Source organism: Protopterus annectens, chromosome 2.part2, assembly GCF_019279795.1.
Source record: "Protopterus annectens isolate FY-2018-M chromosome 2.part2, PAN1.0, whole genome shotgun sequence".
NCBI classification, from domain to species: domain Eukaryota; kingdom Metazoa; phylum Chordata; order Ceratodontiformes; family Protopteridae; genus Protopterus; species Protopterus annectens.
The window spans coordinates 44,586,871-44,603,848 of NC_056730.1; the positions used below are offsets into that span (position 1 = coordinate 44,586,871).

At 39.4% G+C, this 16,978-nt stretch overlaps 1 protein-coding gene across 2 annotated transcripts in view; it reads left to right on the plus strand.

The window, feature by feature from the left end:
• Nucleotides 1-16,978, plus strand: part of PIK3R1 (phosphoinositide-3-kinase regulatory subunit 1) — a 169,049-nt gene that overhangs the window by 113,466 nt on the left and 38,605 nt on the right. For both annotated transcript variants that reach the window (XM_044063736.1, XM_044063737.1), the window contains 5 exons: nucleotides 262-354; nucleotides 1,233-1,307; nucleotides 6,845-6,976; nucleotides 11,260-11,464; nucleotides 12,172-12,254. In XM_044063736.1, the coding sequence (XP_043919671.1) occupies nucleotides 262-354; nucleotides 1,233-1,307; nucleotides 6,845-6,976; nucleotides 11,260-11,464; nucleotides 12,172-12,254 (588 nt within the window). The remainder of the gene's footprint in view (nucleotides 1-261; nucleotides 355-1,232; nucleotides 1,308-6,844; nucleotides 6,977-11,259; nucleotides 11,465-12,171; nucleotides 12,255-16,978) is intronic.

Consider the following 16,978-nt stretch of genomic DNA (forward strand, 5'->3'; position numbering starts at 1 on the left):
TGTCTGTACAATGTGTGTGTGCATGTATATGTACGTGTGTGTGTGTGTGTGTGTGTGTGTGTGTGTATATACATGTATGTGTTTGGTATATGAGTGTATTTGTGCATATGTATGTGTGTAATATATTATATGTACTGTATGTCACCCCTACCAAGAAAAGGAAAGAGAAGTTTGTCAAGAACATTTTAATAACAGATTTGCTTCGGTGCTAATTATTTACTTGTTTCTTCTAACTCAATATCCTTTAATTTTTCCTTTCAGTCCCTACTCTTCCTGACCTAACAGAGCAGTTCGCACCTCCTGACCCAGCGCCTCATCTATTGGTCAGATTGTTGGATGCAGTTGAAAGGAAAGGTACGATTTTAGTCGTTTACATCTAATAGCAAAATTGAGATGTGCACAGTGGCATTTGAGACAGTACATAAATCAAACTGAAAAAGGGAATCCTAGCAAATAAAAACATTTGTTCTTTGTGATTCTTGGCATTCTTGAAGCAGTATACTGCTATGATTGGAACATATGTAGGATCTGTAAGCTTATCCATCCATTGCTATCAAGTTGCAACTAACCCATACAGCAACCCTGTGAACAGCCCTCTGCATATACAGAGATTAGTAAGCAAGTAGGGAGTGGAAAGAGATTTTTAAGCCTTTTTCTGTATCATGCACTTACAATTTAGAGTTGCCAATCCACGTACTGCATCTTTGTGGTGTGGGAGGAAACAAAAGTACCCGGAGAAAACCCACTTGAACACAGAAAGGGTGAAGGGCATGCATATTCTGCACAGGGGGCACCTCAGATGAGAACTGAACTGGAGATCTGTTTGTCTGAGAAGTGTTACACTGTGCACCACTCTGCCACCCCTAAACGAAGCCCCATGTTCAATCAGTTCCTACCACATTCATATTGCCATGCTGCCTCTAATAGAAGTAGTAAATCTTGCTGAAAATGTGGCTGATAATTTTGTCTAGTGCACACTTCTTGGAGATGAAAAGCCATCTCCTCTTATTGTGAAACCGGTTTAGCATGCAACAAAGTGGTTATCACAAAGTTTAACTGTTTTATAGGGCATTGGTAGCATTCCTTCAGAAGAATTTGACTGATGTCTAGATTTGAGTTCAGTTGTACTGTAGGAAATATATGTAATCACACTGGCATTAGAGAAGCAATCTTTGAAAAAATCATTAGCACTCACACTGTAGGGTATGCTTAAAAACTGTTTTTCTCCACAGGCTTGGACAATACTACACTTTATCAGAACTTTGGGACATGCAACAGCGTTGAACTGCGTGCAGTTTTTGACACTGGTAAGTTTAAATGCTCTCCTCTTAACAGTCTTTCATATGTCCTTTGAATGTAGACATGTTCATAGTTGTCTCGTGAGAATCAACATTTCCATAGTGCAAAGAAACTGAGGGGTACTCAAACTGCTTGTTTTGGTTTTTGTTCGTGATCCTGCTTACTATTGCCATCTCATTGTAGAGGATTGTCGCATTCTGTTATTTTTATTCCCCAGCTATGCATGCCATTGAATGTCCCCTTTCAACAATGTAGGTTTAGTTTAGCTGTTATGTTCCTGTGACTTCTTGCAGGCCCTTGCAGAAAAATGGTAGTCTCTCCTGATTTTCCTTGGGTACATTTTTCTTGGTCCTTTCCTTCTCAGTTGCTACAGTTTTTGTGTGCTTCACCTGTCTGGGGTACATTACTTTTTCAGTCTCATCTCTTGTGCTGTCTGTCCCTTCACTATTCCAGGAACTGTTAATACACAGAGTTCTTGTAACATTTCCTGTTCTGGCATGATGTGCAGGCTTCCTTAACAGACTTGGCATCAGTTTGCATTCCCGGTTTTACGTGATTGCGAAGTGTTAGTCATTGCATTATTTTGCTTACTACAGCAAATTTAGATACAAGCATTATAAATTGCATGTACTTAAGGCAAATTTAGATACAAGCATTATAAATTGCATGTACTTAAAGCAGACTTTGCACACTGTTCCTTTGCAAAGAATCAGTTTAACGAAGTATTATAAGCTGCTTTAAAATGAAGTTGAAATTTGTCTGTTTAAACTATAGCAGCAAGCTCTGTCATGTTAGATATTTGTATGCACCTGTTTGACAACTGAAATGTGATACATTCACTCCCTGCTAGGTGTCTTATCTGAAAGAATGCACACATGTCGACATTTATACAAGGCAGGCCTGTACTCTCGCCACAGTCCACTGTGTGAACTCTGCAGTACTAAACATTAGGTGGCACTCGAGACTCTTCACTACATGCATATGCTGTACAGATGTCCTTTACAGCTCAAGCCAGATCTTTTATTTTGTTTCAAGTCTATTTTTTTGGTTATTATATTGGGGGGGGGTGTCACAAGCTGTAAAATCATAATAAGGAAGACTGCATTCAGTCATACATTGATTAGATTGCACCCTCCACATTGAAGTGCATACCTGGCATAAGATGCATAAGGCTTGCTCTTTTGGCATTGTGTCCATTTTGTAATGTAGGTCACATAAAGATTAATGGATATCCTGAGATTTTTATTTAAGAAACTACTTCAGATTTTTCCCCTTATACAACTACATTGTTATTGGGGAGGCTCTCCTTAGATTATTGAATTTTAAGGCGTGCTGCATATGCTGATGTTTGGTAAGACTGTCTCTTGTAACCTTCATTTACTCTTGCATTTGTTCTGTAGTGCTTTGCAAATGTCTTTAGATGCCAATTGCCATACTGTTACTCGAAGCAGAACCTACAAGTCAAAGTTTGGTCGTGTTTGTTTTTCTTAAAGTGCTTTATTTTTATTTTAAACTTTTAGGAAGACTCAGTGGGGTAAAAGTAGCTCCTATATTGATGAGTGTCCTGCAGGTGGATAAATATGCACAGTACAGCAGTGTCTTTCGGCTTCTCCCATCAGGGGTTGCCACAGCAGATCACCATTCCGCAGATTGGCAGTTGGGTTTCTACAGTGTCGCGTCGGTAGCCCGGCACCCAACCTTCTCAGAAGGCGCACACACACCCACACATGAACCTGTCTGCATGTCTTTTAAACTCACTCACTACAAGGAGATCATGCAGACTCCACACAGAAGGTGCTCAGGCCGAAAATTGAACCAAAGAACCTTTTGCTGTGAGATGACAACACTAACTGCTGCACCATTGTGGCTGTCTGGATAAGTATACACAATACACAGTATTTTTTGGTAAGTTGAGGTTTTGAGAAGATCTTGAAGTCCACACTTGTCAAAGTAATTTGCAGTAGATGAGAAGTCTGCCTGTACATTTGTTTAAAAAAAAAAAAAAAAAAAAAGTTTATGTAGGAAATGGCCCACACCTCAACTTTTGATAAGATCTTATCTTTTAGGTTAAATGTTTACATCACATACTAAAGTTATGTACTTACAACAATTGATGAGTAGAATCAGCTCCATTGTCCCCTAGAAATCCTTCCACTTGATATTTTGGTCTGGGTTATTGGAAGCCATTTTAGAGTAACTATTCTTTTTCAGTAGAACTTCTTAGAGGCATGCTTTAGGGATGTGGAAAGGTCATTCAATACTTTTCTTTATACTTAAAGCTTGGAGGGGAGTTAATTGTGGTAGAGTTTTAGTTGCAAAGTTCTGACAGCTTTAAAACTGTGGGTAGAAAATGAACCTAGTCCTGCACATTTGCCGTTAATGGTAACTAGATAAGTTTAATTTATTTGACCAAGAGTCCGCTGTAAACTTTCCTTTTTTTAATTCTCACCCTGAACATAATGGTGCATTTGGTTCAATGTTGTATCCATTTAACTAATGAAATATAGTTAAAGGAGAATCATTATCACTGAATATGTACAGTTGAGAGCAGATCAGTGACAAAAGTCAATTCTTGATTAGTTTGTGTGAGCATATGCGAGTTTCTAAGAGTGTTTTGAAGACTGACTTTTTCTGTTTGTATGGGAAGGTACATTTACATCTAGGGATGGATTACAAAAGACTTTCTGTGTAAATGACTTGCTCTGTTCGAAGCCTACCCCAGTCTCTGTCTAAGAGACTTACTCTGGTATAAGACTTGTCTGTAAAGCAGGTGAAACGGCACCACACAAAAGGAACTTTATTTACACAAACTGAGGCAAAAAAGATGTAAAACCATGGTTAAGCAGTTCCGTCTGTTTAGTGGACTTATTCAGAATCCAATCCGTAAAGCACACATTCAGTTCTTCTTCTTCTTTCGGCTTTTCCCAGTTAGGGGTCGCCACAGTGGATCACACCTGTCCGCTCCTGATTGGCAATGGAGTTTTACAGTGTCGAGTTGCCAGCCCGGCGCCCAACCTTCCACAGAAGGCACGCACACACTCATGCCTAGGGCCAATTTAGAGTGTCCAATCCACCTACAGCATGTCTTTGGGATGTGGGAGGAAACCGGAGCACCCGGAGGAAACCCACGCGCCCACAGGGAGGACATGCAGACTCCGTACAGAAGGCACCCCAGCCGAGGATCGAACCTGAGTACCTCTTACTGTGAGGCAACAACGCTAACCGCTGCACCACCGCAGCCGCCCAAAGCACACATTCAGTTGCACCATTTATGACTAAAAACATCCAATAAACAATGCACATGCTGTTTTTAAATATATAGATACTCTAAAAAGCCTTCTATGTTAAAGATCCTAAAAAGAAGCTTTTAAATTTTAAACCATGTAAGGTTTTAGACCCAATATACTACCAATAGAAATATGCTCATTCAAACCTGGGGGGACACTTGCATTTTATTTAATTTGTCAGATTGTTTCCCTACATTCATTTAAGTCCTCCCAGGGTCTACCCCTACCTTCCCTGGGTATAATATCTAAACCAAAAAAAAAAAGCAAGACCATGCTCTGAAACAAGTCAAATGTGCTTGTATAGGGAGTTTTCCAGGTTTTTGTGTTTTATACCCTGAATATGTTTATATATTCATTATTTAAATTTATGTTTAGTCTTTCCAATATGTTTTTTGCTTCAGCTGTTAGAATGTAGTTTGTTACAAAAATCAATCAAAAAAGTAAATAAATAAATCCATACTTGCGTATTATCGCAACCAGATTTTCACGCTAACGCTTGTTGCTTTTTTTCCTTTAAAAAACGAAATTAACAGTATTAAAACTAAACTTCTTTTCTATAATATTTTTAATTTGTAGTACTATTTAACAGTGAAAACACTGAGAAAATAACTAGCTTGTCCCTTTTTCCGAGATTAATTCATGTCAGTAATGCTGTGTGATGCGCGTTCCTCAGCAAAATAACTGCTTTGAAGGGCTATTGAGTGCAATCGCTGATAACACACACACACACACACACACACACACACACACACACACACACATCAACAGAAAACGAATGAGCCACGCATAGCTTTCCAGCCGTAAAACATGCAGAAATCCCTGAACTACATCCAGAGTTTGTCCCAATATGCCACCATCACACCAAAACAAACCCAACCACACCTGGCAACTTCTGCCATCATGGCAGTGCCATGAAAAACTACCCCGGATTACCTGTCAATATCATGCCCCCCATCACTCTTGCAAGCCCTTAATTCCTGAAAGTTTCTGTTATGAAGGTTAACCTACAAAACTACAACTGAAAAATAAATTAGTTATCTTCAAAAAGCACCTAACATATGCACGATAACTGCCGAAGTGCTTTCCGGCCAAATACACGTGCAAACGCAACCACTCCAGGTTGAATCCAATGCTCGACATCGTTTCAGCACACTACCCACAAAACCTACAATTGTACGTCTTCATTATTTAAAAAAAAAACGCCAATACCGCAGCACACTTTTTCACACTTCACCCTACCCCAATACAGTACATTACTTAAATGTACAACGTACGCTTTATCGCAAAATCTTAGAAACAGTTAAGCATTTGAAGTAGAATGGGGCTTGCTTAACTGATATGAGATTATGCTGGCGCTAAAGGGGAAACCTATTTTCAAACCTTATTTTTTCAGCCGTTTAACCGATAAACCTTCCTAAAAACACAAAACCTTAAAGAAAACATGTTTCTGAGCTTTTTAATACTTTCTTGATGCTACTTGACACAACGAGAAGCAACCAGCATGACCGCGAAAGTACCAATAAATCAAATCCATCATTTCCGTGTTTTCAGAGGAATTTCATAATATAGTTTTGTTTGGATGGTGAGTTTCAGTGTTTAATGGCAGACGGTACATTGTCGTGGATTCCTAAATATGTTTTCATTATGGTGTGACTTAAACTGTTGCATGTCTACATGATTCTCTCCCTCTCTCTCTATATATATATATATATATATATATATATATATATATATATATATATATATATATATTTGTGTCTGGCTCATTTCTAAACTTATTATACTCTTAGCTTTTGGAAAATGTCTTACTAAAAGGATTGATGGAGCATCACTTCCTCCATTTCCCTTCATCTAGTCATTTTTAGTTAGCATTTTTTGTGCATTGAAGGAGATGTATTTTGTTTGCTTGGGTGCTTATTTTTAAATGTAGCATGCACACACATCTTGTGAAGTGAGTTGAGGACAGTCTGTGAAGCTTTAAAATTTGTGTCCCACAGTACTAGGTGATGTATGCTTCAAATGTGTAGTTTTGGTAAACAAGTGCGTTTTTTCCACATCTGCCACTTTCAGCTGTTCAGGTTGGGACTTTGCATGACAAGCTATGCACTGTTAATTGTTTTCTGCTGGGAGAAGCATTCTAGAGTCATGTCAGCCATATTTGCAGATGGTGCTAATTCTTGGTGTTTTCTTTCTTTCAGACTAAAATATACTGAAATGCATGGTCTAATTTTAAAGTACTCTTTGTTTTGAACTTGTAGATCCTGCTTTGTTGGATGTCGACCATTGTGACCTGCATGTTCTCTGTGATGCAGTGAAGAAGTATTTTCAGGATTTGCCTAGCCCTGTAATTCCACCTGTAGTTTATAATGATTTGGTCCGTGTATTACAAGGTAAGTACATCAGGTCACTATGAACTTGAATTTTCTGTTCATGTAAAGCTGACAGAAATGTTTGCTCATATTTCCTATGCAACACAAAGTAGTATACAATTTTAATTTTGTACCAGGCCCTAAAATAATGATTGAGCCTTGATCACTGACTTGCACATCCACTGACTGAGCCTTGATCACTGACTTGCACATCCACTGATTGAGCCTTGATCACTGACTTGCACATCCACTGATTGAGCCTTGATCACTGACTTGCACATCCACTGACTGAGCCTTGATCACTGACTTGCACATTCACTGACTGAGCCTTGATCACTGACTTCCACATTCACTTATTGAGCCTTGATCACTGACTTGCACATCCACTGACTGAGCCTTGATCACTGACTTGCACATCCACTGATTGAGCCTTGATCACTGACTTCCACATTCACTTATTGAGCCTTGATCACTGACTTCCACATTCACTTATTGAGCCTTGATCACTGACTTGCATCCACTGGCTAATGCAAAGTGTTACTTGCATCATTTCTGTTTCCTTTGGTGGGTTATATATACCCCAGAGGGTAGTGTGTATTTCAGACTTTTTCTGTGCTAGTGACAAACATAGGGCCTGTGAGGGACTCTAGTAGATAATTTCACTTATGCCGTGGTGAAACTGTGTGCTCTGAGAGTACCTCTGCAGGAGCTTCTGTAATGGTGGATACAGGTGATGTCACCCCTTAGTGTTTCAGGCAGTGCCATTCTGTCATAGGATCTTGCCATTTGCATGATGCTCTCATATGTCAAAGGTGCCCTGCTGATGTCGGTCCTTATGTCATGTTGTGCTGGATCCTGCACCAGTGGAACCCATGAAAACATGGAGACTGATGACCTCCTCTGCTCACACACACATGCCCCCCACCCCCTTTATATGCCCCTGGTGCAGCATTATAGCTTTTAATAACACCATAATACCGCAGTGCAGTGCTAAGTGGATACAGTAGGGCCTTGGTGCAGCAGCGTGTGTTGCACAACATGCGGTATATAAATGTGCATCTGTTTGCGTGGAGCTACCATTTTGCTTCTCAAACGGACCCGAGTCCATGAACATGGCCACTTAAAGCACTGTGGAATAGTGTTCTAGTTTGTTCTGCCCTTGAGGGGTCTCTTTCTTATGGCAGACAAGTGTGACGTTCAGCTGTGCGATGCTACTCTGCATACATGAGCACACATTGATGTGGCTGTTCTAACCTACCTCCTTCCCATTATATTTCCTCACTACTGTCCCTCAAAGTACTTTTAACTCGGATATGTAAAAGGGTTAGGAGGAATTAAAGGAAACATGAAATACAAGTGGTAGGGTAAATACAAAGTGCAAGTTTGTAACAAACCATTTGCTGCAGCCTGCTCAGATTGTGGGTGTAAACTGGGTGCTCGCATATAGAAATGGGAAGGGATAGAGGGTATGACCAAACTGATGGTGGCATTTGGTTTGCTTTGAGCTAAGCACTAAAGGAGCAGGTTTCCAACTGGAGAATATAAAGCACTGAAGGGATGCTGCTGTTTATTTATATTTCTTTGCTCTGTGTACATGTGCGTCTCTGTGTATGTCTGTCTGTCACACGCTCTTTATGCTTGCCTGTGTGTATGTTATGTTGTGTGCATGAATGCACCCCCCCCCCAAAAAAAAATAAAAAAAAAAACTACTTTAACTTCTGATTCAGCACAGAGCCATGTTTTTCTGTCTTCAAAACTGCACAGGTCAGAATAAAAAGCTAGGGGAATTGAGAGCGAACTGTAGAAAGACTAGAGCATTTACCACAATAGTAACAGGCAGTTGTAGAACTAAGCATAGGTGCTAGCTGGAATCTCACTCTTGTTAAAAAAAATGTCCACACAGCACAAACACATTTCTATATTGTGTCTGTGTGTGTCTGTGTGTGTCTGTGTGTGTCTGTGTGTGTCTGTGTGTGTCTGTGTGTGTCTGTGTGTGTCTGTGTGTGTCTGTGTGTGTCTGTGTGTGTGTAAAACCTCAGTTTAGCTACCTTTCTTGTATATTGAGTTTTAAAAAGTTTGCCTGTCACAGGAATTATGGCTTGACCGTCCGATTTCTTAGCTGTAGTTATAAACCTAGCAGATTGTCCTGTATTAGCAGCTGGCACCTGCATTCTTAAGGTATTTGACATTTTTGTAGACTGGATTGTATTAAGTTAGAAAATATACTTTGAGGATATCAGGTCTTCATGAGGAATGTAACAAAGCTGACTGAAGGTGAAGATCCTGCTGTCATTTTCAGCTGTACAATAGTTCAACAGTTCATTGAATAACTTAAGATCTTTACCTTTTCAGAGGAATCCAAACGGTTTTGATCTAGAGCAGAGGTAAGACTTCCTCCTACACCTTTAGAGGAGAATGTGGTTTAGATTGGTGCTGCAAGAAAATTGTAACAGCAGTTGTGCCAATGTACAGACTAGTTCAGTAAATGGTCTTTTCCTGTAACGAGCTTTGCCAGCCATGAGTGTTTGCAACTCTGCTTACATTTCTGCCAGTTAACTTGCATGATCTTCATAAAAATATTATTGCACCTGTCCCAAAGATGGTATTCCAGGCAAAAATGCAGGTGTGGATAGCTGGGCACATTTGTGAGGAGGTATAAAATGTTTTATTTTGTACCAGTTGTGGTGGCATAGTAGATAACGCCAACAAAATGTGATTTCTATAGCTTGTTCTTGAGTGCTGTAAACCTTTTGTTCAGTAGTTGTCAAATGGCATTTGTCAAGAAATTTTATAGTTGCTTGGGTACTTCTAATATTGTTAATGGGCTTGCAGCAAAACTGTAAACCAGTTCTGCAAAATTCTGAAAAAAAAAAATTAAAGCCCTGCATGAAGTTTGTGCTTAACTCATGCACCCTGTTACTTAATGGTTCATTCTGAGGTTCCGCTTCATAGTTTTATAATTTTTTTCAGACTCTACTTAGGCCTTTAAGTGTAGTACTGCTTTCCAGGGTATGGTTTATGAATAGGTCGACTTGCTTCTTTTTATAACTTCACTTTAATGGGCCTTAAGGGATAAATATTTATACCCATAAGTGACAGCCCTGCACTATGAGTGCATATTAACTAATGGGTGTTTATGTGGATATTGAGTTGGTTATGTTTTGATTCTGACAGCTAACACAGAGGCAGGTTTCCTAGAACCTCCCTTTACTATATTTATGAACAGAGCCAGGTTTGCCAGTCATCTGTTGCCAAGTTTCAGAATTGCCTATTCTTACAAGAAATCTAATGAACATGCATATTGTAGAGATTTGAGAAATTCTGATGTAGGCTGTTTTGGACCATGTTTAATCCGGTGTTTAAACTCTTCAGACTAGTTCTCAGAATCGCCAGTAACCGATTATGAAGTTTGTTCTGTGGCAATGGGAAGCATGTTACAGAGCTTTGATAGTTTTGGTTTTATGCTTATCAGCTCTTTCTGCTTGCTACAGCAACCTTGAGACAATGTACTCTGCTATTAAAGCTTTCAGATGAACATGTTCTCTCAAAGACTTTGTCGGTATTATTTAGTAGATATGAGTTCACCGTTACAGTTCTCCTTCTTGGTGCCAACTCTAGAATTTGTTGCATTTGGTATGCTCACTTTAACTGCTCTAATTACAGGGCATTGGCCTTGGAATTTGTTAAAATTTTACAGGATATCTCCTTTTAGCTAGATAGTCTTTTAATGCCAGTTTTTGTTCCACTAGCAACAGCATATGGGGGATACAGAACACACTGTTCCAAAAAATCTAACTCTTTCTTTTTTTGTGAACAAGTTAGAGTTGAGAAAGGACCGAAGAGAATGTTGGTACAAGTTCCCTATGCACCGTGAAACCGCCCTGAAGCATGCTATAGACAGGATGCTGTGGTTAAAACCCTCTAGAGTATGAACTGAGCAGTTTGGTTTTATTCTGCAGCGTCTCAGAGTTACCCAATCGCAGATGAGCTGAGGGGAAAGTCAGTCTTGCTGAAGTTTACACAAAACATTTTGAGAGTTATTTTAGCTGTATTTCTTCCATTTAGTCTGCATTGGGTAGTTTGCAGCTAACCTTGCTCTGAGGCACTTTTTTTTGTTAGCTTTAAATTTGTCACGTATTATGTTTTTAGGGTGTTCACACAAATGAGAGAATATATATATATATATATATATATATTTTTTGAAGAAAATCTTTTTTCAGCACTGCATTGCAAAGCTCAAGGCATGTTACTTGGCTACCTGAACCGTGTTTCCTGAAGTGCCTTTTTTTCCTTTCTGTTTACAGAAACACCACAGTCCGTGGACTTCACACAGCTTGTGTGGAAAGTTCTCAAATCTCCAACCATTCCAACTCAGAACTGGATGACTTTTCAATATTTTCTCAGCCATCTCTCAAGAATCTGCCAGTATTCTAACAGGAACCTTTTGACACCAAAGAGACTAGCGGAGATCTTTAGCCCTCTACTGTTTCGATCCCAGGCTGTACTGAGGTAATCTCTCTGCTTTTGCTTCTTGAAAGTTTTTAAAAACTATATACTGAATAGCAAGAAAAATGATAATGTGGGTAAAATTTATAAACGAATACGTACTTTAAGAGAGCAATACTTTAACCAAGCAATATACAGCACTTTTGTGTTTCTGGATTTCCCCACACATCTGCAAAAAAAAAAAAAAAAAAGCTTTCACAGCATCGAATGCATTATCTGTTCTGTCTGTAGTTTGCAAAAAAAATGCTTTATATTTAGGCATTTATTTTCTGTAATAGTAACTGAGAAGCTTGGTAATTTGAATGTTATGTAAAAGTAAACTAGACTGAGTCTGTTGCAGTTTTAAGGTAATAAGCCAGCCATTCAAAACTCATTTTACATTTGTTTTCGGTGATAGTCATGTTGCCTTATTTTGCCTTTACTTGCAAAGCTTTGTTTATAGTAAAACACAGAAATGCTGCCAAATCCTGAAACTGAAGTTGCTATAAGCAGAGCAGATTCCTCTATTTCGAGCCTAGAAAGCAAAATTGTTGCTGTTTGAGTTGCCACATATCACTGACATTTCATGTAACGTGTGACAATTTTGTTTAAACTCTAGCACTGAGTAAGAATTGAGGCAAAGGCCTGTAATGTTTTTTTTTTTTTTTTTTGTATACTGGTAATGTACTCCATGCTAAGATAAGTAAAGGGCTTTTGTCATTCTGTTGTAGCTTTGGTGGAAATCCCGAGTATTTCAATAGAGTCCTTGAAGGTTTGCTCTGCAGCGAGTGGGATGAAAGGCAGGCAGCCCCTGGTAAGTCTCTATTTTCAGTTTACTGTTTGTTAGTAAGTCTTTGCACTGGACCAAGGTGGCCTTTTTCTTTTATGTTTTCAGCTGAGCATTTGGTGTGGCCTTTAGATCTGTGAGAAATGCAACCCGCTCCAAAGCTGGTCATGAATGGTTTGAGAAGTCATTCTGAAAATATCACCACATTTCACATTTTAATATATTTATATGCCCCTTTTTTACTAGTCTGTAAGGATTTTCAGGCTTAATCTACATGAGCTCCAAGAAACCTAAAATTTAAGGATGACCATAGAAGACTGGAACTGTAAAACATGGTAACAAAGTGGTATTTCTTAGTTGAACAATTTAGCTATTAAAAAAAAAAACCTCTTGTATTGGCCTTCCATGTCAGCTTGGTCTCTGAAGGAAGACTTTTGCACTTTAGGCCTAATGTTGAACTGCAGTGAGCTATTATATTGACTGAATAACATGTCTTCCTGTGTTCATATGTTCAGTATTTATTTCCTCCTACATCAGTTAGTGGTGTTTATTTTGAAGTTGAGCAATGAAAGAACTTTTAATTTGTAAGGTATTGCTGTCTTTGTCTGCCTTGCAGCTGGACTATCTAGTTGATTCATCTGGCCAGCTGTTTGATTAGATTTGTGGTACACTTAAGACCTGAGGGAAGAGATACATGCATGTCAGCAATAAAACTACGTCTTCAAGTACTTGTCCAGGTAGATACATAAACATCCCAGAGGGTTTAATAAACATCTCACAGGGTTTAAACCTTGTGTCCTTGTGTGATCAAACATATGCTGAGTTAGTTAATTATCACTGTAGGAAGTGATCTGGGGCTCAGTAGAACATCAGTGAAGCAGATTAAAGCCAGTGTTTTTTTCTTTTTTCTGTAGCTTGCATAATTTGAATTTATACATTTTTGTGCTTATAAGGGGTAGCTAAAGGTGCCCTTTTCCAGTGTACTGTTGTTTTATGAATTGGATGGCCGCTGTTGACACTGAAGCTTTAATAGTACTTTCCTCCAAACTAAACTTGAAGGAAAGTGTTTTTTTTTTTTTTTCTTCTGTCATTTTTTATAGCTTGTCCTCCAATGCAATGGTATGATTGGTGCAACAACCTAGGTCCATTCTGCATCTGACTAAATGATAATGTATGAACAAGACTGCTTGTGTACTGTTTGAAATTGTTCATTCCGTAGCTCTCACAGTTTATCAAACTATCTCTAAAAGTTGAAAAGCTGCTACCTAGGCATTGCATGCAACCACTAAATGATGTGGTAGTGATGCTGCTGTTCAGGTTTTTTTAATTCACTAAATGAAGTAATGGTGATCAGCTTGTTTTTGCAGCATTCTACACTCTGGCCTTTGAACTTCTGTCCTACAAATCACCCATGCACCAACAACAAAACCTCTAATAAAAACCTCAAGTTCCTCACTATCAACGCCCAAAGCTTAAAAAATAAATTAACCCTCTTCCGTGCCTGGCTCACTCACAACTTCCCTGACATAGCAGCCTATTCGTACCTCCAGGATTTCATTCTCTCCGATCTGACCGCACTAAGAGAAGAGGTGGTGGAGTTGCTTTAATCTACTCCAACCTCTTAACTATGACCCCATACCCTAACACCATCTCTTCTTTCAATAATGCTGAACTAGTAATTGGCATACTAAAAATAAACAACCACAAAAGCATCTGCATTATTTTCCTCTATATTCCTCCTGGTAACAATACCAATACACTGGAAGACCTCCTCTCATGGTCCTCCTCCAATATTAAGCTAGAAGCCTTCATTTTGGGAGATGTAAATATTGACTGGGGAAAAATCAGTAATCCTAATCCCTCCATAACTATCAACCTATTCAACTTCACTCAATTTACTAACTCCATTACTAGACCTAACAAAACTAATCCCCCTGGCACCATACTTGACTGGATACTGGTATCTCATCCTAACAAAGTTTTAAAATCTGGTGTCACTCCTGACCCATTAGGAGACCACCTCCCTGCCTTCTCCATTCGAGCCACTCCCTCCTCCCCACACTCTCACCACTACATTCAGATTTGTAGCCTAACTTTAATCCTAGTTCTTTCTCACTCCCTTAAGCTAACTAACTGGAACCCCCTAAAACACTGCCATTAGATGAAGCCGTTGACTATTTCAATTCTACATTCTTAACTGTCCTTAACATCCTAGCTCCTATAAGAAGAAAAAGAATCAAAACAAAAAACACTCCTTGGCTCACCAATGACCCAAAAAAGATTGCTACAAAGGGATAAAACCTGGAAAGGCCTACCTTAAACACAAACAGCCTGAAATCTTCCTTAATTTTAAGCAATTAAGAAACCTTACCAAAAAGCTAGTCATTACAGTTAAGTCTTACTACATCAAACTACAAGAAAACCACACAAGAAATCCCAAACAATTCTGGAACTCTTAATTCCCTCCTTAGGCCAGGTACAAAAAAACAACCCCTGTCCTGATACCAGCAAATCTGACCCAGAAATTGCCTCACTGTTCAATTCCTTCTTCACCTCTTCAGTCGCTGAGCTAACAAAGACTTTCACCAACAGCAACCCTCCCCCCCCAGATCAGTCTTCCCTTCCCTTCTCTTCCCCCCCCTTTCGAACTCAAACCCCTATCCACCGACTTAATAAAGAAACTGCTCTATAAACTAAAGCCTTGCTTCAATGCCCCTGACAGCATCCCATCCTCCTTCAAAAATAGCTTCTGACACCATTGCTCTACCTATCAGCATCCTAATTAATAGGTCTCTACTTGAATCCTATGTACCTAAACTCTGGCGCTCTGCTTTCATTCTTCCTCTCCATAAAGGTGGCAAAAATTGTAATTCACCAATTTTTGCCCCATAGCCATCCTCTCCCCTATATCCAAAATCCTTGAAAAATGCATCCACCTACAACTCATGCCATTCCTTACCAAACGCCAACTACTCTCTCCTACCCAACACGGCTTCCGCCCAGGGCACAGTACTAACACTGCCCTTCTTTCCTTCTTACATTCTGTGAATTATGCACGTGACTCCAGTAACTTCGTATCCTCCGTTCTACTAGACCTATCCTAAGCTTGTGACACCATCTCCCACACCTACCTTCTAAACCATCTCTCTAATCTCAACCGTAGCCAAAAAACTCTCTCCTGGTTCTCTAGCTACCTTTCAAACAGGTCCCAAGCTGTGAAATGAGGCCAAGCCACCTCTACTTTCCTTCCTACCCCCTACTGGAGTACCTCAAGGTTCCATACTTGGCCCGTTACTATTTAATGTCTTTATTAACGACTTCCACAAAGCCATTCCCAACACCACAATTGTGCAATACGCTGACTATTCCACTTTGATCTGCTGCACCCCTAACCTAACAGAGCTCTAAGCTCTAACACAAAGAGCCTTTTCAACCACTGAAAACTGGATGCTCCAAAATCACCTCTCCCTAAATGCAAACACAACTGATCCTTCTTTTCTCTCCCTCCATATCCTCATCTCTTGATAAAAACTCATTCCAAATTACCAGCCTTAACAACTCCACTATCGAGATCGTAACCTGCACCAAACTTCTTGGTGTTACAATTGATGACCAACTAAAATTTAATACTCTTATCTAGCTAAACATCAAAAAATCACACAAAACTTAGCTAACTGTATAGAAACAACCACTTTGTCTCCTCCCACCAGGCTAACCCTTGCCTGTACCTACCTCCTTCCCTCTCTACTATATGCTGCTCCTCTGCTCACTAATCTGTCATCCACACTTACCTCCAAATTGGAACAATGTTACAACAAAATCTCCAAATTTGCCACTAATGCCAAATCCTCCTCTCATCACTGCATCTCCCTTCACTCTCTAAACTGGCTTGAACTCCCCAATCAACTTTACTTTCTCCAAATCACCACAGCCCATAAATTACTGTTCCATCCTACCAACTGCCCTGCTCTTTCCAATATTCTACAACCTTATACCCCCCTTAGATCTTCTCACCAAAACCTGATCACAGTACAAAAACCCAAGCGCCCAGTAGGTCAGCTTCTCTTATCCTTTACCCTAGCTAAAAAATGGAATGCCCTGCCCACCTCACTAAACTTGCAACAACTCAAATAACTTCAAAACCCAACTTCATTCTCACCTCTATCTAAATAGGATATGCAACTGCACTCTTCAGCCCACACCTCTCAAGCTAATTTCCCCCCTTCTGTCCAGGCTAACCTCTCTACCTTCCTAACCCCTTTTAAAATATTAATTGCATAAGCAACTAAACAGTAAATTCTTGTTTTTTATACTATATGCCTGTTTTTCCTCCTGAACATAACAGAAATTGTTAATATTTTTGCTATTTGTAGCAACCTGGTATTTGTATTGTATTTGTATTGTAGGCTATTTACAGCAACCTGTTATTTGTAATGTAAACTGTTTGAATTTTTCATGTAATTAAAGTTGTTTCCTGTGGAGCTTTTCTCCCTGGGCCTCCACTGAAAGCTGGCCTCCAAGCCCAGTGGACCTCCCCGGTAATCAATAAATAAATAAACTTCAAGATCTGATTTCTTTTGTCCAGTCTGGCCCTGCAACCTTAATTTCTGTTAACTGTTATAGGCAACATTGGATTCTCCTATAATACCCTAACAAACTAGGGTGGTGGCAGGAGAAAATGGAACCAGTGTTTTTCATTAGTTCCCCAGCTGGGGTTAGCGTGCACTATGCTAAACTGGCAAAATGTGTTG